At 40.7% G+C, this 22,401-nt stretch overlaps 2 protein-coding genes across 4 annotated transcripts in view; both read left to right on the top strand.

Moving 5' to 3' along the window:
* Nucleotides 1-19,352, top strand: wls (Wnt ligand secretion mediator). 2 transcript variants are annotated; one of them, XM_073491817.1, is made up of 12 exons: nucleotides 1-265; nucleotides 3,318-3,590; nucleotides 7,733-7,857; nucleotides 8,556-8,717; nucleotides 8,878-9,014; nucleotides 11,445-11,613; nucleotides 14,119-14,216; nucleotides 14,445-14,508; nucleotides 15,437-15,580; nucleotides 15,713-15,796; nucleotides 15,897-16,065; nucleotides 18,370-19,352. In XM_073491817.1, exons 1-12 carry the CDS (start codon nucleotides 160-162, stop codon nucleotides 18,477-18,479), a joined length of 1,641 nt encoding a protein of 546 aa, XP_073347918.1. In that variant the 5' UTR covers nucleotides 1-159; the 3' UTR covers nucleotides 18,480-19,352. The 2 variants fall into 2 exon arrangements, with proteins under 2 accessions (XP_073347918.1, XP_073347917.1); XM_073491816.1 differs by having other exon boundaries at nucleotides 60-265; nucleotides 15,897-16,050.
* A 2,252-nt stretch (nucleotides 19,353-21,604) lies between these two features.
* Nucleotides 21,605-22,401, top strand: part of gng12a (guanine nucleotide binding protein (G protein), gamma 12a) — a 29,874-nt gene continuing 29,077 nt past the window's right edge. The window contains exon 1 of one of the 2 annotated variants that reach the window (XM_073491019.1): nucleotides 21,605-21,924. The gene's annotated coding sequence lies outside the window, so the exon portion shown is untranslated. Of the gene's footprint in view, nucleotides 21,943-22,401 lie in introns of both variants that reach the window. The other variant, XM_073491018.1, reaches the window with a different exon arrangement.

A 22,401-nucleotide genomic window follows, 5' to 3' on the forward strand; every position in this document is an offset into this window, starting at 1 on the left:
TTTTTCTCTCCTCCTTCGAAGTTGAAAGGCAGGAGCAGAGCGGCGGAGGGGGCCCAGCTTGTCTTCCTACTCCCCGGCGGTGGATGCAGCAGCGTCGTCGTCCCGTCTCCCCCACACGGCTGTTTGTTTCTCGCTCGGTCCGGCTTCTCCTCCTCCGACATGGCGGGGGCGATTATTGAGAACATGAGCACCAAAAAGTTGGTGATAGTGGGAGTTACGCTGCTTTTGTTTCAGGCGTTTGCCTTCATGGTCGGCGGTTTAATTGGTAAGTTTCCTCTCTTTTTTTTCTAAAATCCTCTTTTCTTTTGTTGTTTTTTTACTTTTCTCGTGTGTTTAGCTAACATTTGCCTTTGTGCGCGCGTGCCTGTTGGAATTCAAACGTTAACGTCTCTTAACGATAAAAGCACAAAGTTTGAAGTTGGACTCCTACATGCCTCCATAGCAGCCTAAAAACAACGCTTTTACACGAGAGAAAAGACGCTAAATGCTAACTTTTAGCTGTATTTTATCCACCGAGTCGTCACTTTGACACCGGAGCTCCCGAAGTGCTCCTCCGCTAAATCACTGCTTTGTATCAAGGTGTACGCTGCCTGCTTTCCTGCACGCCACAACCACTGGCTTCACTTCTTCGGCTAAAAATAACAAAAGATACCTTTTTAGTGTGGGTCAATTTCTGATTTCAACACAGGAATGCTCTGAAATACATCCAACCTTTTGTGGTTTTTTTTTTCACTTCTTTGATCCAACGCGAATGTTCTCTCCCCCTTTTTCTTCCTCCTCCTCCTCCTCACCCCCACCTCTCATATATAATGTCTGTCTGCTGTGTGGGGCCCCAGGCAGCATCTCTACCTTCCTTTCACTCCTCCTTTCTCCCCCCTGTGTGAAGCCTCCCCTACTCCCCAAATCCCCTTAGCCTCGCAGGCACAGCATTCATGTTTCCTCCTTTCTCCCCTCTTCCCCTAGTTTAATTTGCATTGAGGCAGACAGTGGTGCACAAAACTCTCTCACACACACACACACAAGTGCACACAGCTGTCAAAGTTGCATTTCGCCTTGAGGACTGGATCGGAGTTGCTGTCAAGTTTCTTCAAATCCACCCACTCACACATGCACAACTGCAACACACACACACACACACTTTGATAGAAATGTAGTCCATGTGAAAGATGCCTTTTCTTTCTTACAGTCTGAATCAGAAAACCATCTAAACACCAGTCTGTGTGTCAGCGTCCCTCTCACTCACTACATGGCTGGTGGTAAATTAGCTTGTTCGGTTCGTTCCTGGCGGAGATGGTTTTAATGAAGCCAGATTCCTTTGTGTTTGCTCGGTGGCCGAGGGCGGCAGGGGTAATTGAGTAGAAAGGGGTTTTCTCCCCTTGTTTCCCCACAGACCCAGGGACACGGCATGGGGTCAGCGGGCTGAAGGGACGGCCATTCTTCTGGACACACTGCGATGGAGACTGGAGGAGCCGGTGTGCGGCTGGACTGGCAGGGTCACTAGATAATTGAACTCCAGAGGGGTCCAAGATAACTGGGTTTAATTCAGTTTGGTGTGTCTTCTTTGTCGCAGTGTGTGTTTTCATTTTATTTTTATGCAGCTGCTAGCACACTTACACAGTTGAAGGTTCCTTGAAAATGGCCTTGGTTGAGTTTTATGACTGTGTGGAGAGTTTGTTACCTAAAGGGTGTGTAAAGTGTCCGCCCTTCAGCTCTCTGTTACAACTGAACAGATATGATTAGATGTTCAGATAAGAAACAGGGTTACAGGCACAAACTATTCAGATTCACACCTTCCTCGTTATTGAAACTAGATAAATACTGAAATATCCGAACTACGTAACGGTATAACCCCTCACATGTTGGTGGCCTTTTGAGTCTTCTGGGATATGTCACTAATCTTTTGCATGAGCTGAATCTGGAAATGCCAGGCTTTCATCTTCACCCCCATGAGTCAGTACTTCCCAAAAGCACCCTCGACAGTAATTGCAGCTTATGGAGTCTTCTTCGATACGTCACAAATGGCATGACACATTCGCGACTGGAGTTTTTCTCCTGGTCTTTCTTGGAGATATTCTCAACAAATTGGAAGCATCTGCACATTTATCTACAAGTCATCTGACTGAGATTTAATGGGTTTTAAAGCTGTTTTTTTGTACAACCAACAGCCTAAAACTCAGAGATTTTATTTACTTTGTAACTTTATTCTATTTTAAGGAGCTTGAACCCTCAAACATTTGGCATTTTTGCTCAAAAATGAATGAAACAATTTTCAAAGTAGTTGACAATTTGGTTGTTTCGCCTCTACTTTGTCCTCTCACCTTGACTGTTTCTAATGCACAGTTGAGGATGAAGTTGCTGCTTTGACATGAAGTCTGTGGAAACTTGCACATTAAACATTGATTTAAGTCTAATGTCCAGTCAGTTTAATTTCGTACAGGACATTCAAATTAAACTGTATATTTCTGACCCAATTTGGTGAGTTAGGCAGCACCACCGTCAAAATTATTTGTCAAGAAATGTAAATGAGAATATCAGCTGTGACCAGGTCTGCACGATATGAGGAAAATCGGCAATAAAAGGGTCTAGTATTGCGATGACTATATGACTTGTGATTAAACGATTATTAAAGTGCCAACATTGCTCTTCTCTCCTTCCTCAGCCATCGTGCTAGCTAACCTTGCAATCGACACCGAATCACCACCAATTAATCTTAAAGACTTGACCCCATAGTGTTTGTTGCTCCTTATAATAGCATAAGGGAAATCCCAGCCCACAGTCAAACTAATAATCTGATCGTCTACCTGATGTTTAAACCCTGTGAGTTGAGCTCTTTGCCTTGAGGCTACACCTAGACTCTCTGATGTTGTTCACGTCATCGCAACAGGAAACGAGAGCTTTTGTGTCTGCATGATAGCAGGGACTACAAACACCAGCCTTGTCGAGCTCATGAATCTCAATGCGTAAACAGTGTAATTGGTGCCTGTGAGCTTTCTGGAATTTTCCCTCCCAATCACTTTAGAGAGAGAGGGCTCGAGAGAGCGAGCCTTGCTACCAGGCATTTTCTAAACAGTGTTAAAAGTAATTGCCAAAGTGTTTGGACTGGATTTGGCTCAAACCCAACCTGATGACTGTTCCTAATGGTTGCTAAGATATTAATATTGTCCATGCACAGTTTAATCCAGAGGACTGCTCAAACTTTGTGTGATTGATTAGTTTGAGGGGAAATTTGGCTTGGCAGGAACTTGAAACACTCTGCTGCCGTATTTCAATCTGACACCTAGTCTAACATCTCTCCTGCTTTGTATTTGTCTCACCAGCTCCCAGCCCCACCACCGCAGTCCACTACTTGGCCACCAAGTGTGTGGACACAGGCAAGCACCGACAGGAAACAAAATGGTTCATGCCCTGGGGTCCTAACCAATGTGCCAAACTCAGGACCTTTGACGAAGCCATGGCCAAGAAGATCGAGGCCAACAACATCGTATTTGCTGTCCACATTCCGTTGCCTAACAAGGAGATGAGCCCCTGGTTCCAGTTTATGCTGGTCATCCTGCAGTTTGACATCGCATTTAAGATGTACAACCAGATAGGTGAGAACCAGGGTTTTTCTTATTGGTTTCAAACACATGTTGAAGACAGAACGGCTCATGTTCCTCCTCCAGGACATGGCTTTTAAGTTTCAGGAGAGGGAGGAAAGTCTAACCTAATGTACACATGCTCATAAGAGGCCATACTGTCTTACATGGGGCTTCCTGTTCAGTGAAGAAATAATAACTTAGTTGTGTTTTAAGTTTGGGTGATCAGCAGTGCCTTGTAAGTTCTTGTGCTACATTTTTGCCAGTATCTGAGGATTTGTTTCCACTTGTGTCAATATTTTGTCTCTCTTATTTCCTCACAATCTAAAGGCAAATATTTGCTGAGGCTCATTGTAGCAGGCCAACCTCTGAAATATTCACCTCCATTGTCACTTCTAATCACTCGAATCCAAGTGCAGAGTCATTCCACCCTCACTTTTGATTCTCTGAATTTAATAGGACCTTCCCCCTAAGACGCAATGTCTCAGAGGGAACCCACAGAAATGTATCTTTTCAGTAGATTGGATTTCTGTTACACTGAAAGGCAGCAAACGATGATGGATGTCTTGCTGTTTGTTCTCTATAGACCCTCGGGGGTTTGTAGAAGGGCTTGTTAGACACCCTTGAGAAGGGTATAAAGAGAGCGAGGAGAGAGCTAATCTGGACCTGTTTCTATCTTATTATCCAATCCTGAGAACAACAACCAAATGATTTACATACTTTTTGACGTTATCCCAAGTTTAGTGGATTTGACCAGATTTCAACATTATGTGTTTTTCACTCTTGATGCTTTGGATGAATATCATGTTTCATCATTTCTGCAGTGAGTGCTACTATCTCATTTCATAATATTTACCCCCTGGAGTAAACATTCTGTAGTTGTAGATGATGAGTTGGCAACAACATCATATACAATAACAAAATATAGCATTACAGCATTATCACAACAAGAGGGATTAATGAGAATATTGCACACCATATATTCAATTCAGAGTTGCTGTTACCATCTTCTGTTTTTTTTTTTAGTCTTAAAGTTAAGTAACATTAAAACGGTGTCTAGTTTCTCTTCTCTTGAGGGAAATTCTACCAGAAAGTTGACTCATTTTGCACCTCCACCCTTTGTCAAAATACACTGTTGTGAAATGTATCAGTGGATAGACAGACCTAGAGCATCTCAGTGCTGGAATGAGAGGAAAGGAAAAGGGGCAGGAGATAACTGGTATCTGGAAGAAGACAGGGTATTGGTGTCCTGGTAGGGGGCTCGGGATCCTTAAAGAAGGGATTAGAGAGGATGATGAGAAATTCTAATAAGTGACAGGATCACCAGGAGGGCCTGGGAAAGAAGTTTAGACTCTTCAGTATTAAATCTGTCTCTTCATGGCTTAGAAATGTCTAGCAATGTGGGTTAATGTTGTGTTGTCAACTTGAGTTTTATAGCAAGTTTAGTTATAAATTCATGTCTACACTGACAAATGCCTGTAAACCTTGATAAACATCCACCTTAGGCCAATTTGTAATCAGCAGAAAAGTGGTAAAGGTCATTTTAATAACACAGAGACCAAAAAGTTTGACAGTTTGTGGTGTGATTTTATACGAGTCAGACCTTTTCTAGTGACGTTTTTCTAAACAGTCATGCTACAATGGCAGCCTAGTCATCAGCATCATTTGCTTGCTCACATTCTTGGCCAAAACATAAATGTGTTCAGGGGCGGTGGGTTGTTTACCGCCTGGCTGCCAGACAGACCAATCAGTAAATCAGCCTGGATTACAGACAGGCCTTTCTGCCACATGCTAGAGACTCATGTTGATCTTTCTGAGCTACATGAGGAGCTGTGAGAAGAAGTGGATGTGGGGGGGGGCCGACTACTGTAGATGCTACACATGTAGTAGAAACCAGCCAGCGCTACAGAAGTGGAAACCTGACTGACTGAATTGAAAACTCATTCATCTTTGATTTTCCTGTATTATTCTAAGACAAAAGTCTGCTTAAAAGGGGGAATGGCTGAAGTGTAGCTTGTTTCAAGCTTACCCAAGACTTAAGGCCGTTGTTTAGTAAGAATATAAGTAAAATGCAGATTGCTTGATGCAAGATTTGTTTGAGTCTAACAAAAAACTTTTAGGTAGTCATTTTACAATACAGTAAAACTTTCTTCTGTTATGATAAACTTGTAGTCTTTTATATCAATTAAAATATATAATAACTTTAAGGCATTCAATTTGTTGTTGTGTTGTCAAAAATGTCAGTTTTTTATTACATATCGATCCTGATTATTTGAAACTGCTCATCTAAGATGGCAGGTGCAGAGCCTCTGCGATCGGTTTTGGTTATGCAAGCGATGCTACAGAGCAGTGCCAACGAAAGTGGCTAACACAACAACCAACATTCTGACCTCTATAAAGAATTTCAAGAGGTCGATGACAGCCCTCATTTTCAAGTGTGTTGTGCTGTTGTTGGCCCAGCCCATTTGTAACTCTTGAAGCTAAGACAATGCCCATCAGATGCCCCTTTTTTTTATATTTGTCTCATCTTCTTATAAAACAAAAAAAGTATGCCCTCAAATTTTTCCCCGTGCTAAATATATCAATACTTTTGGTATGGTATTTAAGTTACAAATTCCAGCTATCAATGCTAATTGGTTGATAGCCAAACCTTAAACGGATTGGGATAAGGATTTGCATTCCTGAAACTGAATACATACTAGATTCAGATAAAAAGCTTATAAACTCAAACCCCAATAAACATTGGAGCCATAATTAACAAAACCGCATCTGCTCGTCCGTCTAAATCCTCATCAGAACACACTCTGTGCCAAAGGGAGGTGGATTCTGTTCTGCAGCTGTATGACAAATTAACAGAGGGCCACCTCTTCCTTGACTACCTTATCTGTTTAACAATGTGTGTGGCAGAGAAGAGCTTCGCCCTTATTAACCACTCCACCCACCTGCCCCACTCCACCCCGGCACCAGGCACCCCTTGGCCAGGGTCCAGCAATAACACAGCTGTTGAGGAGGCTTAGTTTCCGTAGCAATGGCCGCTGGACTGAAGTGGAATGTTTGCATGAAGCAAGCTGACATTCGAGGGCGTCTGGCTCGACCAATGGCAGAGTGGAGGGCATTACAGAGACAGTCGGCTGCCAGTTCTCATCTGGTTCCCTCTCCACCTCCTCTGCTTTTTTTCTTTCTCACAGCACAGGCCACTGGGTTTCTTTCTCTTCATTCCAGCTTGTTTCATAACGGCACAAGAGGCACTCTGGAGGGCTGGAGGAGAGAACACTTGGCTTTGTAATGTGATCTAAAGATGCAGTTTTAATAGCTTGGCTTTGGATGTTTTTGTTGGATTGGCTGGGCTGGGCTGTTGGAGGCCAGCTCAAGGTCTTGTTGGAGTTTATGTCAAGTAGGAAGTAACCTAGATTTGGCTCACCATGGAGAGCAGATTGAATCACTGAATACATTTACATGCTGAGAAATAATCCTGTTAATCTTGCTGTTTCAGATTCATTCCAGGTGACAGGACCACCCGTAAACACTCAAATGATTTGGCCATGTGGAAACATGTTTGTTTTTTAATATATCTAAACCCTAGTCTAGTTAAATATGCAACCTTCTTAAATGGACAGAATCAATTAGAACTGTAGCCATGAAGCTCAGATTCTCAGTGATTCACATAAATAAAATGTCCTCCATCCTCATTTTCTTTGCATTGTACCACTCTGGGCTACATTAGCATGTTAAACACTAGCATGCTAACTGAACTGTAAATGACCTGCACGTTTTCAGAGAGCCGTGAGCTTGAAAATACAGAGAGGAGAGAGTGTGCGGAATGTCTCCATGTCAGTGCTAGCAGCGTTGTCACTTTGCTGGTCTTCTAATTAAAAGGCCAAGGCTGTCTGTCATCAGGACTTAATTTTATTCCATCACTGGGATAATAACAGCCAGCAGTGTAGTGAAGTGAAGAGGTATAACAGGCGCTGTAATTCAGGCGCACACAAGTGTCTTCTTTAGTGCAGGTTTCCATTTTGGAAGACATAATTTCTCTGGATTAACGATTTTGTAGCCAATTCAAGTCTAAATCATCATCATCAACTCTTAAAAGTTTCTGGTTGCTAAATGTTTGCACTGATCTGAGAGTGAACTGCTGCTGTTGTAATTCTCTCCAGAGGAAGGAGCAATGGCCACCATTGACGTGGGCCTGGCCTACAGAGACGACACAGTCAGTGAGTGGACAGAGATGGCTCACTCCTTTGAACAGAGGAAGCTCAACTGCAACTTCACGACTACCAAGGTGCGGAAATGACACTCACTCACTATTATGAGTCTTTTAGAATACCAAAGACAAGTACTTTTTTATTTAGTGTTTTGCAACGATAATATAACTTGGTATTTGTCACATTGTCATAAATGTCCTGTATTTTATAGTGACTCAGCTTCCAAAGATGGTTTTGCTGTTTGTATTTGATGATTAATCAATTAATTGTTATAGTTTCAAATTGGGGCTTATCAGTGTATACAGCATCATTGGAAAAACATTAACTCAAAGCAGAATGTGTTATATCGGAGTGTTTGAGTTTGTACAGTGTCTGAATAGATGTTTTATTGTAGAATGACACAGATGGACATAATACAATAAAAAAGAGAGACAAAAATGGTCGCTGACAATGTTCTAATAAAAAATGCGTTATCCAGGAGGATTCTGTTAAGAGCAGTCATGTTTCCCTGACACGTTCATACCATTTTCTTTTAAATAAGCAGCTAACCACAGAGTATACAGTCTGCTTCCTGTTTACCCCGGCACACACATGCCCATTGTACGTGAATGTCTATGTGATATTCATTTTCAGGTGTGTTGGTATGGACAAAGAATTTTTTTCTGAAACTGCTTAAAAAGCAGACGTCGACGAGGCATACGTCTTCTAAAGTATCTGTTATCTTCAGATGAATGTATTTTGAACCAGATTTATTGTGTTTCTATGTGTTTTCCAGACCTTTGAGAATGAGGGAAGATACTACGAGTGTGAACTGCTGCCCTTCATGGAGGTTGGCAGCGTGGCTCATAAGTACTACCTTCTCAACATCCGTCTGCCTGTCAACGAGAGGAAGAAGATCAACGTGGGGATTGGAGAAATCAAAGACATTCGTTTTGTTGTAAGTTGGCTTCTGATTAGGACCTGTGTATTTGAAGCTTTTTGATACTCTGCTTAATGCTGACCCAAAGTGTCTAGGGTTATTTTTTAAACTGAGACACATCTTGCCTTGTTTTGCCAATAAAAGAGTTGACGCTGATGGCATTTATTTCTTCTCCAAGGGCATCCATCAGAACGGAGGCTTCACCAAAGTGTGGTTTGCCATGAAGACATTCCTCACACCCAGCATCCTCATCATCATGATCTGGTACTGGAGACGGATCACCCTCATGAGCAGACCTCCTGTGCTGCTGGAGAAGTAAGGCCTCATCTGTGTGAGGTGTTCTCTGTTCACCATTGTATTGTATGCACCAGACTGATTTTTTTTTATACCTCTTGACGTCATAATTCCAACTGAGACAATCATCCCAAGATGGGTAACACCTGCAATTAAGAGCCGAAGTTGTACATTTATGGTATATGGTGCTTGTTAGAAGAAACAGCCAGGACCTAAAGGGATGGTTTCATTGAATGCTGTTGAGGCTCCTCTTCAGTGTGTCTACTGGGTAAAGGCTTTTGGATGCAATGTACAAGTAGGGCATGCCAACTCTGAGCAGTGAAGGTCGGTGATCAGAAGGCGGTGTTCATCAAAGTGACTGAGAAGGAATGTTATCAACAGCCATCAGTAGGTTGCACACAGATTTGTTTGATTACACCACCTAGCTAAAATGCATTTACAACTCTGTTTTGTAGTTAGTTTCTCATTTAAATCAAGTGAGAACTTTCCTCTTGCCAGATTTCCTCTGAAAATATACAAATATATCAGGGGAAAAAGATATTCAAAACCTGATATATTTGTGTTCATTCCTTACCCAAACACCATGAAGGTTAGAGCAGCCAATGCAGGTAGTTCTGCCTGAAGCAGATAGTCTGAACGCCATGCTGTGGAAAGTTGGAGCTATGCTCAGAGCCCAGTGTTTGTCTAACCCCCTGCCGTGCTGGGAAGACCGATCAGTAAGAGGCAGCGTTCTGCGCCACAGGAAGTGCCTGGCGAAGCGTGAAACGCGTTACAAAATCTGCAAGCTAGCACTCGGCAGACACATGCTGCATACACCCGCATTCAGGACATGCATGGCAGCTCGCTGAGACACCGCACACACGCACACACACTTGCACAGTCAGTGTCTCTCTCCTTCTCTCTGTATTTTCCGGCTCACGGCTCTTATTCCCAAATGACAAGCATGGTCTGAGGAAGCGCGACACGTACCCTATTTGTGGACAGCAGATGATTTTTTCATGCTGTAAAAGCTTTACCAGAGTCTCCTGTCATGCTGGTTCAGAGGTGTCAGAACGGTAAACCTCAGACTTCCTTTAAACACGGAGGACAGATGTGAGTGGGAACTCACTGTGGAAAAGGCCAAGGATGATATGATGATATAATTCATAAAATGGGGAAAACCCTGAGATATTTAACTTCAAAAACATCCTTCATCTTCATTTTGCGACATTAGAAAGTGATTTTAAAAGTGTTAAATGTTTGGTGCAGCAGATATTGTGGACTTGTCATAGCAGGAAAAGCACAGGTGGGATCAGGAACATGGCTCTGTTCAGTCAGTGTGCACAACAGCAGGAACTGACTCACCCAGATGCAACGCAGCCATAATTAATGTTATTAGTTACAACTGTATTTTCCTGCTATCACATGTAAAACGTCCCATTTAAAAGGTTAATTTAGGGCATCTACACCATTATGAGTTTCATACCTAATCCTTTTGTCTTTGTCTATGCACACACACACGCAAACACCTCTCCTGTCTGTGTTGTTGGTGCTCAGGACACATTCCCTGCATACCAGTCAAATGTGGTTTCACTCTGTTTGCTGATGAGCTGTCTGCAGTGAAAATGCTTAGAAGCTGTGTGACATTACCTCTGTTACCCACAGCGCTTGCATAAAATGTTTGCACCCACATGTTTTCAGGTCACCTTTATCATGTGCTTTTCCCCCCTCCTGGTCTCTCTGACTAACACAGACGCACTGTAGCTCTGTTTTGCCCTCTCAACTGTCTATTTATGATCCTCCTTTGATCTACGGGCGGCATGCAGGGACCTGCTGCAGACGCTGGGAAGACGAGCTCTATTCTGTCTTTCTGAAGGCTGGTTGTTATTCATTCACCCTTTTTTTTCTCTCTCTCTCTTTCTCTCTCTAAATGTCTGGGTTTCAAGGTTGAGGGAGGTTGGCTGTAATGATGTGGCTTATTTAGAAAGGTAGTGAATTATGTAGACTTGGATAGGTCAGTGGGGACACACTGTACTGTGCTAGCTGAATAGATAATCTAATCTAATCAATAATGTCCCAAGATCTAATAAGTGTGCTTCAGCAGGCAACAATGTAGCCTTGCTCTAAAACATCGATTGTGTCTGTGTAAAAGATGTACACCAGATTGAGGTGTAAAGCCTGCCAGTTAAAGTGATCTTAGATTTAATCTGCCAACTCTGTTCTCAGTCTCCTCAGGGATTGTAGTGTTAGTCTCATCCATTCATCTGTCTTGAACATATTAGCATGGCTGCTAAGGCTGCATGAATTATACTTTTATAGATATATTCCTCCTAAAATATATCAAATTCATTACCAACAAGCATTTACGACATTTCGACATTTATAATGCCACAAATGCAGCAAAAAATGAATAATCCCATTACTTTTAGTGGTTTTCACCCTTAGTACTAACTGCTGTGTTTGTGTCCTCAGGGTCATCCTCGCTCTGGGTATCTCCATGACGTTCATCAACATCCCAGTGGAGTGGTTCTCCATTGGCTTCAACTGGACCTGGATGCTGCTTTTTGGAGACATCAGGCAGGGCATCTTCTACTCCATGCTGCTTTCCTTCTGGATCATCTTCTGCGGGGAGCACCTCATGGTACTGTACACAGTCCCTTTTTAATGTAATGTTTGATGTTTTTCTGACTTGCCTGCAGGCTTGCTGGCTAATGGCAATTCAGTGCTAAAGGTGAAGTCCTCTTCCAGCCATTCCATGACAACCTTATGGAGTTGGGTAAATAAAAATGATTTGCTTGCTTAGAGGAATGCTTCTGCGCTTGTGTCTTTTCCTCAACCTTGATCCAGCTTAATACATATAAAATATATAGAGCACTGTTATCTTAATCAAGCAGACAAACCTACTTGGTTGGCAAAACATATCCCTGAGTTGGATGGATTGGTATACTGTATATGTGCCAGCTGGAGACACCCCCAGAGGTCTCAAGACCGCGCCTTGACAGGTCAGAGCTGTATTGCTGCACAAGGGGAACCTGCACAATATTCAGTTTGTAGGTTTAATGTTGTGGCTGATCGGTGTATGTGGTACTGCAATACTCATCAATCTGCGAAACAGAAAACCAGTGCCTTTTTAAAACTGATGTACCCCCCGTGGACTTTTAAATAATTTGTTGCATTACAGAATCGATTTTTGAGTGAGTGGATGTTAAAAAAGGAGACAGAGCCAGTAACAGAAAACTGGAGAACATGCACGTGGCAGAAAATGATGTCTGTGTAACCCATTTCACACTGGACACACAGGAAAAACAAAAAAAAACTGAAGGGCAACTGCGTGACTGTAGCGGGTTCATCAGCATTTAAAAAAACAAAAAAACAAAACGCATATACGAGCTAGTTTTGATGTAAAATGGTATTTGTGTCCAATTCAATTATTCCTGAAAGCCATTTTTTTTTTCAGCTCTAAATTTGTGAAGCACTGTCTTCAGTAACATAAATCCATGTTTGTTACCGTATACCTCCACTTGTCTGCGCTTTTTGCTACTCTTTCCACACTGTGTTTGTCTGTCAAACAGAACTGCCAATGTTCCTGTTAAAATAATGATAAAGACATTTAAATGTTGCCAGTATGAGTTAATGGTAAACCCTTTTTTAAAATCATTAAAATTGGTATGGAAAAACCTTTTTGCCCATCTTATCTCACTGTTATTTTTGTCCAGGACACAACATTGTTTGCAACATTGGCTCTGGGCAGAGGACAAGTGGAGATGTGTGAGAGCTCAGCCATCAAAAACTTCCCTCAACCTGACCTTCATCCCACAAAAAACTTGCAGGTCATTCTCATGTGACGTCTGGTAGTTGGCTGGACTGGGGCAGTCATGGAGATGGTCGGATGGATATTTTTCATACTTAACGGCTGGACCATCAACTCGATGACCTCTTTGAGCTCCATGTCTGCCTCAGACAGGATGACAAGTCTTTTTTTTACCACTCCTCAGTTCTCTGAACAGCCAGCTTTTTGTCTCTTGAGGGCTTAGACGCTGAGCTCTACTTGCATACGCAAAAATGATTTAATTCGCTTCTTGATGTCGATTGAAGCCTTGAATAATAACATGTTCTTAGCTTTGTGTTCCTAAAAGCTGTTTGCTTCTTCTCAAGGTCCAACCCTGGCTCAGAGTCATCAGAGTACACTCCTGTGTATGCTTCATTGTTCACTCTTGTTTGCAACACCTGGCCTTTTATCACCCAGTCTTTGGATGTGTGCGGCTCACTGTATAGTGTAACGTTTGGGTCAATTGTGCATGTAATCTAATAATCAGTGCTTGATCACAACCAATCAGAATATCTCAAAATTAATTTGTCTCTTTACCTTCTCATGCATTAAATGATTAATCGTTTAGTCTATAAAATGTCAGAAAAGTTTGTTGTTCGACTAATCTAATCATTGAATAATCATTACACCCTTACTTTGATTCAAGGGATGTTTGTTGTTTTCAGTTCCTTCAGTGCAGGTTTGTATGGAACTTTTGTCTTAATGTAATGTTTGTCATGAAAATGTCTATCCAGCAGTTTACCAGATTTATGTATGCTTTACATCTAACAACATGAAAGTCCAAGGGGCTTTAAAGGCACCATATTTTGTTGGTTTTGTCAGGGGTAGAATGAAGAATGGGTTATAGAAGCAGTATTTATACCCATCTTATTCATTGTTCTAAAGATTTTTTTATTTTTTATTTTTTTGGCTCATATGATGATACCAGGTTGTATTAACTGCCTGGTGTGTACACTAACCACATTACATTTCAAATCCATTTTCTGAGGTGACCTGAAAATATCTGCTCTCAGGAATATGTGGACAAAAATGTGGACCAGTTCTTGATATTTAACAATATAGAGATCTTGTACGGTATATTAAGTTGCTCTAAGCTTTTTCAAAATGTGTTCAGTTTTAAAGGGTACATTTGTGGTTAGGATACCTTGAAACATATAACACCCATGAAAAATGCTCATTTTGGCAACAGGACACTAATGTTATGTACAGGATGACATGGCTGAAGAAGGATTTTGGTGATAATCGACTCCATGTGTGATCTATAAAATTTAATAGATTATATCCCAACTTGAAGTCTGTTTTGTCCTTTTCTCTCAGGACCAGATGGAGAGGAACCGTTTCTCAGTATACTGGAAGCAGGTCGGACCCATTGTGTTTGGCTCCTTCTGCCTCTTTATCTTTGACATGTGTGAGAGGTGAGACAAGCTCTTTTACTTCACTATTTAGAACGAGAGACTTGGTAGATATCAGTTTGCAATCCTTTATAGTAATGAATTTTGTGAAATTCTGTACTTTCTATTTCCACTTCTTTTTTTATGATTAATCTCCACATGCTGTGTGTACTTTCTGCGTTTTTGTAATGAAACGCTGTGACACACTCAAAAGAGGAAACTTAATAAATGTATTGTTTCTGTTTTCCCCAGAGGGGTCCAGCTGACAAACCCCTTCTACAGCATCTGGGCGTCTGATGTAGGAACTGAGCTTGCTGTATCCTTTTTTAAATATATATATTTGACAACAGCAGCAGGAAACAAAAGCAAACAGCTTGTCTGCTAATAAAAACCCTCTGACAGTTTAAATAGTCAAATGTTTTTCAGGTTAGCAGCCAATAAACATGTTTAAGGTCGTTCCTCTGCTTTGTTGGAACAAATTTATGACTCTACTAAAACTCTACCAACTGCAAAACTACTGTTTCTGTCTCATCTCATCTCTCGTTATCAGGACTCCTGCTATGTTTGAGACATTCTTGCAGTTGGCTTTAACATGAACTGAAAGTGGATCTCCAGACTAATAAGATGAGAAATAATTTAGTAATGCCATATGTGAAAGCATTGCCCAGGGTCTCGGGACGATGTGTTTTTGTGTGTGTACTGGTTTGTTAGCCTCGGCTGCCAAGCTGAGTGATGCAAGATTCATCAGGACACCTCTTCAAAAACAACTGCAGAACACAGCGCCTTATTTCAGTCTTTTCTCCTCCTTTTTTCTCCGAGTCCCCTCAAGAGGAAAAGGTTACTCAATGTTCCTGACGCTGAGCAGTTAGAGGACAGTTGGTACAGTGTCTATAACCAGGGTCATCAAATCTTTATAAGGCCCACTTCTGACATGTTCTACTGCAGTAAAGTCAGATCAGGTTTTATTAATGAGACGCATAACCTTACAAAACACTGAGAAGCAGTTTTTATGACATTTGTACAATCAGTATTTGTGAAACTGTCGTGCAACTTAATAGCACATTTTCCAGTTTACAATATTTATATGCAATATCACATTCTGGTGCACATAAGGCTGAACCTACCTCCCTAATCTATATTTTTGAAAAAACAATAACATTTTATCTTCCATATATCTACAGCATGCACTAACTGTGACTTTTTAAGGTGTTGTTTACTTATTTTCTTGACTACGGTTGCCTCAGATGGCATTCATAATTGTGGCAGGGATCTGCGCCTGTCTCTACTTCCTCTTCCTCTGCTTCATGGTATTTCAAGTCTTCCGCAACATCAGTGGTAAGAGGACGTCCCTACCTGCCATGTCCAAGGCCAGACGCCTGCACTATGAGGTGTGTGTTCTCATTCTTCTAATTGTTCATTATCACACATAAAAACCAAAGAAGGATTTCTCTGCTACATGTTTTCTTTTCTTTTTTTAAATTAACTGTTTTATTTCTGTCATCCTCTTTGTCCCTCTTTAGGGCCTTATTTTCAGGTTCAAGTTTCTCATGCTGGTCACTCTGACCTGCGCTGCCATGACTGTCATCTTCTTCATCATCAGTCAGGTGAGTAACAGTAATGCCCTCCACACCTAGGACTATTTAGGTGGTAATTCGTATCATACAGCGGCTATAAACATATGTATTTGTGTTTCTCTGTGTCCAGGTGAACGAGGGACACTGGCACTGGGGAGAGCACACGGTGCAGGTGAACAGCGCCTTCTTCACCGGCATCTATGGAATGTGGAACCTGTACGTCTTTGCCATCATGTTCCTCTACGCACCCTCTCACAAACGCTACGGAGACGAGCAGACAAGTGGTCAGTGCATCACTGGTAACTATATTTTTCTACTAGCTTTCTAAAGAAATGAGATGGATGGGAGTATCGGCTGTAAATGCTGTCTGTTGGTTTATAGCAGGTTAGGATGAAACCTAAAATGTTCAGCCATTGCAGCAGTTAGGTCTCACATTTAAGCAAGACAAATAATTTTATATAGTAGATAATATAACAAAGAAGCTATAGTTTAATTTTATTTTTTTATGTAAATGTGATTCACATTTACATAAAAATTGTCTTAATGTTAGTTGGCTAGCTAAAATGGTTAAATTCGATCTAGATTAACCCTGTTCAAGTTTTGGACACTTATGCAAAATAACTGTAGTTGGTATTAAATTATTTATACAAATATAGCACTAAATAAAACTTTCATTGTATTAAAGTTATTGGTTGAATTTCATTAGTGTCCCAGTAGCTCTTACTTCGTTCTGGTGGTGAGTAAAGTGTCTGTAAGGCTGCCTATTCATGCAAAGTTTGTTTTCAGAGGAGGAGGGGTGATTCAGAGGGACCCAGATTCCCAGGGGAAAGAAGGGTCTCTTTGGCCCGAGAGGGTGATTCTAATGGACACCAGGCTTCCTTCCAGACAGAAAGGAAGGGAACAGTGAAGAGAGGATGGGGGGAGGGCAAGGGAGAGGGGCAGATTGGAGAGCAGGGAAGTAATGAAAACCATCCATCCGTCTCCTGACGTCAGTGACACGGGGAGAGAAAAAGAGGGTTTGAAGTTCTGGAAGCTTTCCCTGAAATGCGTCAGCCGATCTCATGGGAGGGGCGCCTCGCTCCAAGTTTCAGTCTCTGTGTTGATTTACTCTTTCAGAGTTTCACTTCTGTTTCGAACAAGCTGAAGGTATTTATGTTCATGAAATTCAGCTAAACCGACTTGATGTGCAACGGATCATTGCCTACAGGAATGCAAAGGAATGTGCTTAATAAGGGTGTTAATCACAAGTTTCATCACAACACGATACTATATTCTTTGGACAACGATACACTGTTTGCAGATGGGGACTGGATGATTTAGGATTTTGTTGCAAATTGCAGTAAGCTAGTTGATGGTGGTGAATCTCCATTATAGGGATAATCACAAATATCCTCACATGAATTACTAAATAAAGCTGTCTAGCTTGATAAAGTACAGTCCTATGATTTATTAAAAAAAAATACTAAAAATATTTGTTCTTAACAAAATGTAAGATTAAGTATGTTTTATTGCCATTTTGAGTTTTCATAATAATTTTATGATTATTGTGCGAGATAATATCGTGAATTGCAATTATTTGGGCTAAGATAATCGTGACATGAAATTTTCGTAGCGTCCCATGTCTATTTACAGATATCACAAAGTCTGCCATGACATGATTTCCATTCAGGAGCTTGTGATTGATATAAGACATTATTATTCACCAGTTTCACAAAGTCAGTAACAGAAAAAGCTGCCATCCCTTTCTTTTCTGTTTTTGGTCAAAAAAGAAAAACGTGACAAAATAATTTTAACCAGTTAAGTGCAGAAAAGTTTACTTTAAACAGACTCCACTAACACACACAAAACATGGCTCAACATTATACAATTAGGCTCAATAATAACTTTGGAGGAGACAAAACAATACTTTGGCTGGTCACTATTATTATCTTAAGCCTATGGCATTTTGGTGACTAGTAGACATCTCTTCTCCTCAGACTGTACAAACAACATGTATTATTTATACTTTTTATACTCACCGTTGGTTTAAATCACTGCATCAGTCAACAGAACACCACAGTTGAATTTCAGCCTGCATGCACGTTTTTTTCAGCCATTGTTGAAACAGAGCTGCTAATACTGCTGCAGCAAGGGCAACAAGTTGGCAGACTGCTGAGTGAGATCCCATGTTTGTCTGTTGACCCGTCTTTTCTCTTGAATCCAAAATATTTCCACATGGCTGATTTTCTTTTTTTTTTTTTTTCTCCCCCAAGAAGAGAGTAAATATCCTTGTCATCTTTTTCTTGGCTTCATGCCATTATCTGCCCCTTAGCACTGTTTGAATGTCAGGAAAGAAGCGTGCTTGGACAAAAAAAGTGACATACTTGCCATGGGAATTTCAACATAAAGCCGCATTTTAATTATGGAATCGATTATTTTCACTTTGCATATGTTGTATTGTATCGCTGATCATTGAATCGTTATATCAATCCAGATCAATGGACTGTTGCACCCCAAGTGCACAATGAGAACCCAAACAAGATGCATGCTATTAAAATGTCTTGTATTTACGTTCTATTATTGGTCATTTCTGTGTTGATGACTTGTCATGTTTATGTGTGCAGGAGATGCTGGAGGAAACAGTGGCGAGGACATCCAGCTGACTACTACAATCACCCATGTTGATGGCCCCTCTGAGATCTACAAGATGACTGGAAAAGAGGCCCAGGAGTAGATTTCACACTGTGAGACTTTAAGACTCCCCCTCTACTATCTACTGCTCCAATCATCCCCTCCCTCATGTATGTAATCAAACAGGCTTTTCTCTTTACGTCCCCCTGGCCCTAAAACAGCATCAACACCCCACCTTGCATGTATCGACCAGTCCCCCAGTTACTGTACTCTTCCAGCACCAAACCCTCAGCTGTGTGACCTGTTACGTATCCTCCTCATCCCAACTGTATCTCTGAAGGCTTAATATTATCAACACTCCTATCAGTCCTTTTCATTTCATGGTGGAATTTCTTTCTTACATTTCATACTTTGTGTAAACTAAGTTGTTTGTAAGTGTTGCACAACGCTTTTGACACCAAAAAATGAGATTTGAGTGTAAAGAAAACCATTTCTCGGTGGTCAGAAGTTGCATTTGGTAGCCGTTGTACTCCTGTTTCTAAGTACAGTGTGTTGAAACGGAGTAGTTAGTAAAGAACGGAGCTTTTGAGCAAGATTTTGTGGATACATTTTAGCCACTGACTTTAATTTTCTGCTTAATTACTTGTTATACTTTCATTCAAGGTGTTAGAGGCTGTCACACATATTCTTCCATAGAAAGTAGATCATGTTGAGTACTGCTGTCAATCTTAGTCTTTCAAGTGATGGAAATCTTTTTTTATATCATTGGGGGAAATGTACAGACCACATAGCCACTTTGTTCATTTTGTTACAATGTAGATAATCTATTTTTTATAAAGTGCTTATTTTCAACTTCACAAAATATATGCATCATACTCTATCAGTGTTTTTTTAAGTTGACTGTAGCCTGTTATACATGGTTCTTAGTTTGTTTTTGCTTTTTATGCTAATTTAAATAAATAAAAACTTTTACTTATCCTTGTGTATTGTCATTGTGTTTGTTCTGAATGATTGAGTCATATGTATTACACACAAGTCCTTATTCTTTGTCTTATTTGCCAGTAATTTAAAGATAAATTAAACCACTTACAGGGAATACCACTTTAAAATCTCTCCAAGAAGTTCACTGCGCTTGTACTTGGTCTAAGTTTATGATCCTAACTTGAACTTCTTCATACTAAATAAATGGTAAAAGTGGGACTTTCTGTGAGATGGTTTTTGTTACAATATACAGTCTTAAACACTAAATAAAACATGCACTGTTTCGGGTGTATGCTAGGCTGTGTGCCTGAATATGAAAATGTTTTTCATGTAGGCAAAGTGCGCCTCTGCAAGGCTCAAAGCAGAATAACAGCCTGCTTTCACTTTTCTCACGAGTCAAGCTAGCCAGAGAGCGCTAGTGTGAGACAGGAAGTAGTTGTTTGTTTCTTTTAAGCACAGTCTGAAAGGAGAGAGAAACTTGAGTTGTATATCACTTTATATTGCTTCATCACAAGATGGTTAATATTTATACAGTAGAGCCGGTCGGTTGGTCGTTACTGGCCTGTCACAGATATATTGGTATCTGCCCATATGTTGCCTGATATGCATGGATATGAAGTTTTTTTTAGAGATTAAAATGCCAAAAAAAAAGATGCTTAGGGTAATTTAAAATGATTTAATTCTTGTTTAAGTTGATGTGTGCACTGATGTCAATTTAGACAATAAAGGTTATTGTTATACTGTAAAATATCCTACCTCCTGCCTCCATTACTTTTTTTTTTGTATGTGTGATAACAACATTTGAGGGATCATTGCAAAAAATGTGGGTATTTCAGCTGATATACCAAAATGGGAAATTTTTATTCCCTAGTATCGGCCTCAAGATTCAAGTACCATTCAGGCTCTAATGCACAGCGTGTACTGTTACTTACTAATGTTTCTCTTTGGCAGGCTTTGCTTTAACTTCACTGCATTTCAGAGGAAAATCAACTGCATTTATTGGACAACTGCAGTTACCATGTTAAACTACGTTTAACATGAGATCAGCTCATGCAGTGTTGTTCATGTAATTTTTCTGCTGTGAGGTTAAACAAAAGCTTTTTTGGAGTTCTAGCCTTGTTTAGGCTTTTTCTTTCTGCCTTGATTCATTTTGACAAAACAATGAATATAAAATATCCTAAATTAAGTCATACATACACATTTTCTGGTGTGTGTCTGACATAGTTTTTGTTGGAAAAAAAAGTTTAATTGTCACATTAAAATCTTGGCACCTACTCCTCTGTCATTAAAAATGTCAGAATATATGAAAATGCAAATATTTCCTGCTGGACACAAGATGTCCCCTACTTCACTATTAAGCCCATGCTCAGTGTCTATGCACTGGAGTCTTTAAGGGAAACTTAATCACACTTGTGTATGCTGAATATTGGACCAGAGTTGGCTTCTAAACTATTTGATGTCACAAATCATGCTCATAGGCCTGCCTCTCAAAATCAGTTTTTCAATGAGCAGAGAGAACTATTAGAGCAATGAATGTGAAAACAGCCTCCTAGTTTCAAACTCTGCACATTCATCACTCTACACAGTGAAGCTCAAACTGGAGGAACAGGAAGAAAAACACATTTTTAACTGGAGTTCTCTCAACTTGAAGAGGATCATATAATCCTTTCATTAATCTTTATTTCAATTGTTACAGTTTCATGTGAATGCAAAACATCAGCTGGGAGAATTCTTCAGAATTTCAAACTTTAAAATCACTTCAATAACTTAAAATTGGATTGGATTGGACAAATCGCCTGTAAACTTTCAAGAACCTTTGATTCATTAGTTTTTAATTATATCTTCCTCTAAGTCATTACTTTTGACAACAGCAGATTTTGAATTGATAATTACACGGTGTGAAATACAAACAATATTCACAAGACAGTAATGACAAGACAATGGCACCCAGTAGAAATGACATATATAACATACAATACTTTTACACGTAATTTACATAGAATTATCTAATTTTAACCACAAAATACATGTAAACAAATGGAGATAGTAAGATAACACAATAGATACAATTTGATACCACTCAAAGTCGATGAACAATAACATTATTTTTTTTCCCTCTGCTGAAGTTTTATAAGCCTCCATTGCGGTGTTATTTTGAAAATATCTTCCGGAAGTAGCATGCTAACAGCAGCTAGCTTGACGCTGGCGGACGTCCGCCTGCCTCCTCCCGACAAAACTCGGCTCTTCTCGTCGCGAAACGACCAAGTGGCGGAGGAAAAGGAAGGGAGAGAGGGGAGACTGGTCGTACTGGGAGGAGAGAAAAAAAGTAAACGACAATTGAATATTAACACCGACCGTCAGCGGAAAGTGAAAGCGGGACGACTCGGCAGCTCTGAAGTCTCCTGTGAGGTCCACGTAGAGCTGCTTTTCCTCAGTCCATGGTGTAAACACATTAGTGTAGTTGTGACATTGCGCCGTGAGCGACAGAGCAGAGGGAAAGGTCTCCTCCCAGTCTGTTGACGGATACAGTTTGGCTTCAGTGAAAGGAGACACAGCTAGACCTGACTGTACGTAACCCCGGCCAGGTAAGACTGCCATGTGTCGATAAACTGTCACATTAACAGCGGACATAACGCGCTTTTACCTGAGCAAACAGTTGGTCTCAGTCTGTTCCACTGTAGGAGACATATTTACTGTCACTGCTGCCAGCTTTCACAGTCTTCATCCGTTTATGCAACACTAAGTGGCACCACAGCGAAATTACACCTAACAACGTTTTATTGTCCTCATGTGTGACTCCAGTGAACCGCACACATTAACATAAGATTCAGTGCTTCATGAAGAAGTGTTCAACAGGTGATAGATAGCTTGAGGTTTACTCAGCACTGTGCTGTGTGGGCCTCCTGCCCTGATTATTCCCCACAGGCCCCACCTACTGTGTTTGCCACATAATGACTTATTTTGGAAAGCAAATCGATTAGTCCAGAGCCGAAGAGCACTTTTATAGACATACAGTATATAAACCAGCCACTTCCTTCACATTA

Source organism: Pagrus major, chromosome 21 (assembly GCF_040436345.1).
Source record: "Pagrus major chromosome 21, Pma_NU_1.0".
NCBI classification, from domain to species: domain Eukaryota; kingdom Metazoa; phylum Chordata; class Actinopteri; order Spariformes; family Sparidae; genus Pagrus; species Pagrus major.